The sequence below is a fragment of the Alligator sinensis genome, unplaced genomic scaffold, assembly GCF_000455745.1.
Source record: "Alligator sinensis unplaced genomic scaffold, ASM45574v1 scaffold888_1, whole genome shotgun sequence".
Classification (NCBI taxonomy): domain Eukaryota; kingdom Metazoa; phylum Chordata; order Crocodylia; family Alligatoridae; genus Alligator; species Alligator sinensis.
Genome location: NW_005842533.1, coordinates 269270 through 278536, shown reverse-complemented (window position 1 = coordinate 278536; position 9267 = coordinate 269270). Strand labels below are relative to the sequence as shown.

Sequence of the window (9267 nt, the reverse complement as noted above, 5' to 3'; positions counted from 1 at the left end):
CGGGGCAAAGACACCTGTGGCAGCAGTGCGAGGGTCAGAAGGGTGCTCGTCCGAGGCGGACACCCCCCAACCCAACCCCAGCACCATGGGCAAGGGGCCCCGTGGCCTGCTGGCCTCTGCTCAGCTTCTTGGCTAACACAGGTTTGCCCACGGCTATCCGGCTACACCAGTTTGAGCCCAGCGAGAGCCCTCAGGGCCTCCAGCGGGCATAGGGCTTCTCCTCGAGTCCCTGCAGAGCAGCGAGCTGCAGGAAGAGGCCTCCTCAGCCCGGCTGCTGGGGTTACTTCGAGCACCAAGGTAAAGCCACACTCGTTTCAAGCATCTGGCCTGTGGGGAAGTTGGGCGCTGGGAGTCTGCCCATCCCCGTGCCCCATCACGGTCAGGTCCTGCATTCCCCCATGGCACGGACAGATTTAGGAACAGCATTCAAGTAGTGTCCAGAGCTGCAGGGAGGCTCCTGCAATAGTGGATGGTACCACCAAGGAAGCACCCCTGAGCCTCTCAACATGGAGACAGGAACAGATCTGAGGGACTCAACTGATGTAGAGGAGAATCTAGAGCCAGCCTGAACACACCAGGGAAGGGTCCCGTGATGGTCTTCACGGACAAGTGAACTGGAAGGGACTTCCAGAGGTCCCATTTAGTCTAAACCCTCACCAGACACAGCATCAGCCCTGTCCACACCATCCTGTGGAAGTCCATAGAGTCTTCCCAAAGCTACTGTCAAGCCCGATACAACACAAGACATTGCACCTGCCCCAGGTAAAAAGCAGGGGGACCTCAGCAGCCAACACCCTGCTTCTACAAGAGAGGCTGTTAATAGATGCTCAAGTGCTGCTCCCACCCTGTGATGGGTCTTGCAAGACCCATGGGTCATCGCGAAGGCCACGACCCGGTACAGCCAAGATATCCAAACCATTGTCCCCTCCTTCCTGCACCAGGTTTCCACACCTTACCTCCCACGGAAAGGAAGAGCAGGGCCGAGCTGACGCCTGCCGACCTGCTGTTGAATTTCTGCTCCTGGTGTTTGATGCCCCCAATCACCATGCACAAACCCTGGGAGGAAGTGGAGGATGTGTTATCACTACCAAGCTCTTGGGCCATAGTAAGCCAAGTCCCTTGAAAGCTCGTGGCCTAGAGAGTCCTTCTCCCCCCGCCCCCAAGTTGTCACTGGGATAGGAGACAATTCCCACGAGGAGGAGACCGAGGAAGGCAAGTGGGAGAGATTTACACTGAGGCAGAAGCAGACACCGCGAGGATCAGACGGACACGGAGCAAGCGGAGAACAGGAACGATCCGCGGGGCTTCCAGCCAGACTCACCGGGACAAAGAGGACGCAGCCCACCAGGGTCCCTGTCAAGGCTGCCTTCACGATCTCCTCGTAGCACTTGTTCCCCTCGCGGGTGCCCTTGATAAGGGCCGTGATGTAGAAGGTCAGCTCGGTGATGGAGCCGAATGTGGCGTTCACCACGGCCCCCACCGCAAAGTTACTCTGCGCTGAAATACTGAAGCACACAGAGACGGACCTTAGCTCGGAGAGGCTGTGCCAGGATGGGCTCTGGGAGGACCGCTGCACCCAGGTGAGGAGTTTCTGCCCACCTTCAAGGGCAACAGCTATGTGGATCCCACCCCTCGTACTGAAGGGCGAAGTCCCATTTGGTTTTGGGAGCCGCTTGCCCATCATGGTCGATAGCAATGCAACTGGCCTTCCCGTCCCAAGCCAATCTAGATCCGCCATGACCAGTAGGGGAGGGGAGAAGCACCAACACAAAAAAAAAAAAGAGAGTCAGGAGCCTCAAGACTCGACTATTACGCTACTACATTGGTTCAGGGCGACACAGGAATCGTGGCTGCCCTCAACCCGTCAGAGCAGCAAGGACGGTCACGCTTACCTGGCAATGGCCATGCCGATGTAGTAGGAGAGGGGCATGATGGAGAGCAGCGAGAGCGTGAACTTCACAGGGGAGCTGATGAAGCGGTTGTGGCTGTCGACGTAGCCCAGCACCAGAGTCACGATCACCAGGGGCAGCAGGTCTGCAGCGGAGCCGGTCAAGGGACAGCCTGCTGCTGGGCAAGTGCTGGAGAGCCTCCAGCTCAAGGAGGTTCAATCTCCACCCACCCCTCCCAGCCTGCAAGCCACGTCCCCGTTTTACCTTGCCATGTCCTGTTGCACTTGGCCTAGGCCCCTGGTGAGGCATTTTATGCTCCTACAGACCTTCAGCAGGGTGAAATTCCCTTTAAGTGCTGCATGGGGTCAGACCTGATCTCCAGCACTGGCAGGAGGGCATGCTTCAGATGAACCCCATTCGCATTTCCCCCACCTAGGGATCTACCCCCACCACCCTATCATACCCTGCCTGCCCTCCACCAATTAGTTCAGAGATGCAGGAAGATCCCCGACCAGTCTGGTTAATGGCAATCAGCGGGTCCATCGTCCACGAGCTCCCTGCCAGGTCGAGAACAAGCACCGGGAGCCAGTGACCGATGCCCAGCAGCCACCTAGGACCAAGAAAGCTCAATTCGCCCTGCCTTAGGGATGATTCCTGCATTTGTTCCCAGCATCTTCTCTCCCCTGCAGTCATCTCAGCTCAGAGCTGCCCAACCCATGACACTGCCCCTCGAGCCAGGGGCAGCCAACGGTTCAAGGATACTGACAGCGAAGACGTTGATCCCGTCCACGGCGTATTTGTAGTAGTAGGCGTTCACGGCACGGTAGCAGCACAGGATCACTTCCGCATCCAGCGGTACCTCGGTCTGAGCGGGGGCAGAAGCCTTTGGGTCATTTCTTTGCTCCAAGTCCTTCCTGCCCAACCCCTCCAGTACAAGGGAGAAGCAGAGTACTGGGAGTGCTGGCACCCAATGGGACACTGCCTCTAGACACCAGCCCTCACACAGTCCCCCTAGGAGGGGCAGGCTGGAGCAACCCACCTTCCTCACGCGCTGGACGTGCACCTGCTCTGGGGGCAGGAGCAGGATCCAAGTCACTGTCCGTGCATTCATCTTGGCGATGGGGATGATGAACACGAGGAGCCAGGAGATGAAGCAGACCAGACTGTGGGCGACGGCGAGGAACGGGTAGCCCAGCAGGAGCCAGACGTAGGTGTCGGTACGATGCTGGGGGAAGAGGAGAGCAAGGCTGGTCCATACCGGTGCCCAGGGGACAGCTCAGCACCCCGTATTTCTCCCACCTGAAGACAGCCAGCACAGCTTGTAGTGGTGTGATACAGCCTGGCCCCTGCAACAGGGAGGCTGTAGCCAGAGGACACTGTTGACCACCATAGTCCTCATTTGGGTTTGTGCTGGTGGCCCCCCCCAAAAACAGACTCCCCAGCCACTCCCAAGGGTCATCTTCTCCCTCCAGCGTGATGCAGGGACAGTGCCCAGCCAGGCAGGAGCCTTACCCAGTACGTGGCATCAGCGTTGCCCGCCAGCCCCTGCCCCACGTTGTGCTGGGGGAGCAAGGGGGTGCTCTCCTTGGGGTCGCTCACTTCCGAGATGACCGTGCACTTGTTGAACAGGGTGTTGCACTTCCTCAGAGGGGGGTCAGCCTGGAGATGGGAGGAGAGCAGGGCCGCTCAGAAAGAGCCGCACACAGGAGGGCGCCCATGGGACAGAGGACTCGGCTGCTGTGCCCAGGGGAGTCGGAATAAAGACCTAAAAAAAGTCAGGGGCTGGGCCGAAAGGACTAGCCATGGACCCTGCCCCAGAGCAGGCAGCTCTCATCCAACTCACCTCCACCTTTTGGATCACTTTCCCAAAGGGCCAGAAGAAATAGCCCGCCAGGTCCCAGCACAGCTTTCCTACAGGGAGAGAGAGCAGTCAGCCCTGGGACTGCTCCAGCATCAGGAAGGGCCAAGCTGTGGGCACGGCACCCCTGCAGTTGATGTTGCTGCTTGGGGGAGCGGGGCAGGGGCCAGAGCTGCAATTCAAAGAGCTTCTGCAGCTAGCAGAGGTCTGGTGTTGGGACTTCCCACCTTTATGGGAGGAACTTGGAGAAGGGGGAAAACCAACAACGAGGGTTGCTGGAATCCACTATCGTTTCCTTTGCTGGCTGGCAGTCAGACGTGCCCTGGCTGCAGGGGAAAAACTAGGACCCAGACCATTATCATGAGTCTCTGCAGGCCATACCGTATGGAGCTGCAACCACAGAGAGGAACATCACAGCAGCAACCAGGAGGTAGACGAGAGACAGCCACCATCCAAACAGCAGCAGGTAGAAGATGTTCCCACAGGTGACCGTGGAGCCTGGTGAGAAGGGACATGGAGGGGGTGAGGACACCCATCCTGGCTGGTTTGGGAGCAGGCTGCATTTCAGGATGGTCGTAGCCCCAGAGACCAGAGTGCAACGTGTACACGGCGCACATGCTGCTGGGCTGGGGGACCCAGAAGCGTGCTCTGCACCCACATAAGACCCATCCCCTGTGGAAGGAGCCACCTCTGCAGGACAGTCACGGTTTAAGATGCTTCTAGCTACAGAGCTAAGAGGGGTCCCGATGCGATCCCAGTGCAGGGTCGTCTTGAGGGAAGACGGCCAGCTCTAGCATTTGCAGCTGCTCAAAGCTCTTCCACTGCCAGGTGGAGCAATGCTCCCTGCAGTCATGGGCAGCAAGGCTCCCAGCCCCACCAAGGAGTCAGGACATAGGAGGAGAGCTCCCCTGGTCCCATCCTAGCCTAGTAGGCATCAAGCATGCTCCAAGCCCCTAGCAGCCCCACCACTGCTGCAAGATCCCCACGGGCCAAGTCTCTTCCCAGCCTCTCCACCCATACATCTCTGCTCCAGGTCTAGGACACCTGTTGGACGCCGGGCCAAGACCCACACTTAGTTCAAGCTGCCTGTTACATCCACAAATGATAACTGTTGTGCCCAAGCGGTGGGTTGCCAATAGACGAGACCCTGGAAAGTACATCCGCTTTGCTGTTCAGTCAGTTCTTTGCAATCTTCATTTTCCATCATGCAAAAAGACACCTTTAGGTTTCAAGCCTCCTTTCTGGGGGGAGAAGAGTACTTCTCCCTTCTGTCCCTTTCCAGGGAGGGATGACAGACCACACATGTGCAAGCCAGGCAGCTCAGTCCCCCTGGCTGGTACACAGGGATCCCCTTCTCCCTCAAGTCTCTGGGCTTCTAGTCATCCTGGGAGGCAGATTTAGGGCTTCTCCCACCCACCACGCCAGAAAGCTTGCTGCATGCTGGGCAGATCAGTGGCAGCCCAGTCTGGTTTAGAAAAATCAGAAAAATCAGGAGGGTGGGAAGGGACCTCGGGAGGTCACATCTGGTCCAACCCCCTGCTCCAAGCAGGACCAGCCCCAGCTACAATACTGCATACCTCTCGAGCTCTTGATGACATTCAGGTCTGAGTAGAGCTCCTTCACGATCTCCGAGCGGTCTGCCCAGGGCCGGGCCGTCACGTGACTCTTCCACTTCTTGAAGCCAAACTGTTTGGGACACGCAACGTGCAGTTAGGTCCGTGCGATTGCAGACTACACCTGCCACTGCTTTAGCACTAGGCAGGAGTGCTGTGCGTGGCTTCATGGCAGGGGGACAGCATTTGTGCCACCAAGCAAAGCCCCAAGTTCAGCACGTGGGGTGTCACCACTGGTACCCCCCCCACCTAGGACATGTCCTACCTACAGGGACAGAGCAGGGGAAGGAGGCCAGGCGTCAGCCATGCCATGGGGTGCTGCTCCCCAGGGTTTGTGCATGAACAGTGCGGGGTTGTCCAGCTAAGGGCTGCTCAGACATGCATGCAGCAGGGAGCAGAGGAGCTGCTCGAGCGATTGAGTCTGGGTCTGGGCCTTGGCCTTGGACCTCCAGGCCTGCTTTAGAGAGATGGGGATACAGCTGGGATTAAAAGCAGAGCTTGCAGCTGGCCCATGCAGCTCCTCCAAGGATTGTGGAGACAGCAAGAGGCCCAATGACTGTCAGCAACCAGCTCTCAGGAGTGGTTTTATGAAGTCCCCACTGCATCAGATTACAGCAACTCCGCCTCTCCCACAGGAAGCCTCAGGTTTCTTTCCTACTCGGCCTGGATGAGAGGACATCTCTTCACATCCTCTTCATGGTTAAGAGGAAACCCTGCAATTTGAGAGCCAGCTAATGCTCAGAAAGCAGGAGCAGCCCTGCCTCACAGGCTGGAGTGAAGTGTTATCTCCTTCCAGGACCCCAGGAAGGAGTTTTCCCTGCAAAAAGTGTTCAGACTATTGTGCTTCAAAAGATCAGCAATTTGCATCTTGGTTTAGGTAAAACAAAGCCAGCAAGAGGTCTGAAACAAGCTCAGTTTCCAAGAGCACCTGGGGAAGTTGCTTAGTCCCTTGGGACCTCAGTTTTCCCACCTGCAGGAGGGTTAACAGCACTTCCTGGCCCATCCCAGCCTCACCGCCCCCAGGGAGCTAGCTACAGATCAGACTGCAAGAGGGACTCTACTATGGGCACAAGACATGGGCAACAGCTGGTATTCAGTTCTCCAATCCCAGGCTCCAGCTTATTTGGTCTCCCATCTGGAAGCGACTCCCATCTCAGCTTGATCACTGCAAATATGTTTGCACTTCTCCCATCAAAGCAGCTCATCTATTTGCCAGCAGCTTCCTCTGCCACATCCCACTAATTAAACCAGGCAGCACCTTGTAGAAGTTAAGGAGTCCAACTCTACATGAAGTGAGACATTAGGAGGGCCACACAAGGACAATCCAGAGGTGCGTTAGTGTAATGCCCCAAGCTCAATCAGGTTGATTATTGGCACCTGTGCTGGTCACCCAGCTGCTGCTAATCTTCACAGCATAGCAGGGGCCAGGTTCAGTTCGTTCCAGCCCCGTCATCACCACGTCCAGCTGGAGTGCAAAACACTGGTAGCAACTGTGCCCAGGTTATACTGCAAAGCCAAGCCCTGTCACTGGTCCTGGGTATCCAGTGCAGACCCAGAGTCTGCTCCCACCTCCGGGGCAAAGCATCTGCTTAAAAAACCGAGGCTCCAGGCACTCGGCGCTACCCCCCTGCAGAGAATCAGAGCAACAATGGTGCAGCAAGGAAAGGGCCCTGCCCCAGAGAGCAGAGGTGCACAGACACATCCAAGTCAGAAAGGAGCGGTCAGGACAGTGGGACCAGCAGCCACGAGCCCAAGTGGGAGGAGACCGAGCTGACCTTGTAGTTGTTGGAGAGCTTGGCGGCTTCCACCTCATTTTCTGCCGTGATGGTTGTTTTCAAGGGGCAGCTGTCGCAGACTGGCAACTCGTCCGATAGCTGCTGGCAGCAGGCTGGCGTGGAGATCACTGCGGGAGAGTGGAGGGGCGGGAAAGGTACCCAGTTATGACCTACCCCGGGCTAGCCAGGATTGCACAGCCACACCTTGCAGCCCAGCGGTTTTGCAGTACTTGGGATCCCACCGACAGCACAAAACAGCCCCGTCCTGGCTCCATGTCAGAGGGGTGGAGGAAGGCAGGAGTGGAACCAGCCCTCTCCACAGACCCGGGAGAGGGACGGAGGGCAGGCTTTTGGAAAACAAACTACTGTGAACAGTCCTGTGGTTACTACAAGACCCAGGTTTCTCATGGAGACGAGGTCTGCACCATAGCAAAGTCTGAGAATCACCCTCCTTCAGGTTGGCGAGACGCAACAGCCTTGCTAACAGCTCACACCCGATGGAGCAACCGGCTTTGGGGCCTCCGGAGCAGGGCAGGATGGCTCGGGTCCCCTTCTGGGTGCCCGCTGGATGGGGAAGAGCACTGAACCGAGGACACCCGAGAGCCACGGTTTAGGTCAAATGGTAACGTAATCCAGAGGGGAAAGAGAAACGGGTGGAGGAAGGGCATCACCACCACATGCATTTCTAGCTTGTTACATCAATGCCCCCTTCATCCACACCGAGGAGGGCAGCAATCCCATAAGGGAGTAGCAGAGAGAAGGTGGGGGCACAGCCCTGGCACCTATTGAACTGCACTTCATCACTGTCCCGCTGAAGGGTCATAGCGTAATCCCCGGTAGAGCCACGATCACAAGAAAGCCTTGCCATGCTAGCACTGCTGCCACTACCACCATGGGATCTCCTGGCTTGGGCTCCCAGGGGCCACACCTGCCAGGCAGCAGCCAAACCAAAGACCCAAGCATCCAGGCTGCTTCTTGGCGTCACCCCAGCAGAAGAGACGGAGCCCTCTCTGCTTCCAGCAAGTCCCACGATGGGCTCTGGACAGTCAGCAGTGACCGGAGCAGGGACCGCGTCCCCCCAGCATGGCACACGAGGCATCTGTAGCCCACTCCCTCCGCGTACCTGGCAGGATCCTGGGCATCATGATGCTGTGCTGATGAGAGCCCGAGTGCATGTCCCCAAGGTCGCCCTGCATGTTGTTGATGGCCGCACATTGCCGGTCGCAGAGCGACCCCCTCCGGTGGCCATCGGGCTTGTGGTCAAATTCCCTCGGGAAGTCTGCAAAAGGACACAGCGAGGGAGAGTCACCCCCGCACCGGGACAGGGATGTGGCTGTTACAGCCTCTTCCACCCCAGCCACGCGCGGTCCGGCCTGTAGCTGGAAGGAAGACGAGCCAAACACCTGGCTGCTACTCCTGACCAAGCACCTGCTTCACCGCACTAGGACTCGAGCCCTGTTTTTATAACCCTGCCTGCTTATAGCATCCAAGCAGATGCCTCCGGCCAGAAGGGGAGCGTGGAAGCAATGCTTCGGCTGGTCCGGACAGGGCCGACCCTGCCTCGAGCAGGAGTTTCCCCGTCCATCTAGTCCGGGGCTGGCTGGCAGGCAGTCCAAGCAGGGAGGACCCAAGCTGCTCAAACCGCTAACAAGTAAGTGAAATCCCTCTGGTTTATCTGGGATGCCTTGCAGGTGGGTGAGAGAAGAGGGAGGAGTGCAGGGTTAGGAACCGGCAGGAATGGCCTAGAGCAAGTGGGGCCTGTCCGCCGGGGTGCCCCGAGCCCCTTTCCAGGCAGTGCCACCCCGAGTCTGGGTGACCCCAGAGACGCCGCACAGCTGGCATCGTCCTTGCAGCAGAGAGACCGCTCTTATCCCCCTGTAGTCAAAGGGAGCGCAACCCGACTGGGGTTTTTCTGCAGGGGGGTCTCAAGCCCGGCTTGCCCAGCAAGGCCAAGCACTGCTGGTGCTCACCCCCCTCTCTCTCCAGGGGCCGGGCAACACCCGTGCGGCTCCCAGCCCCGGGGACACTGCCAGGTTGCAAGAGCCCGACTTGCCCCGGGAGCGGCGCGGGGCTCCCCCGGGCCCGTGCTCACCGAAAGCCCCGTGCGTGTAGCGCCGCCGCCCGGGCTCCGC

General features: G+C 58.3%; 1 protein-coding gene across 1 annotated transcript in view; it reads right to left on the bottom strand.

Annotated features, from left to right (window-relative positions):
- LOC102379374 (putative cation exchanger C521.04c) overlaps nt 1-9267 on the bottom strand; it is an 18486-nt gene that overhangs the window by 5000 nt on the left and 4219 nt on the right. The window contains 13 exon segments of the mRNA XM_014523764.2: nt 1-14; nt 957-1056; nt 1322-1505; nt 1893-2034; nt 2652-2754; nt 2929-3114; nt 3402-3548; nt 3733-3800; nt 4129-4245; nt 5325-5433; nt 7136-7263; nt 8259-8414; nt 9228-9261. Coding sequence (XP_014379250.2) covers nt 1-14; nt 957-1056; nt 1322-1505; nt 1893-2034; nt 2652-2754; nt 2929-3114; nt 3402-3548; nt 3733-3800; nt 4129-4245; nt 5325-5433; nt 7136-7263; nt 8259-8414; nt 9228-9261 — 1488 coding nt within the window.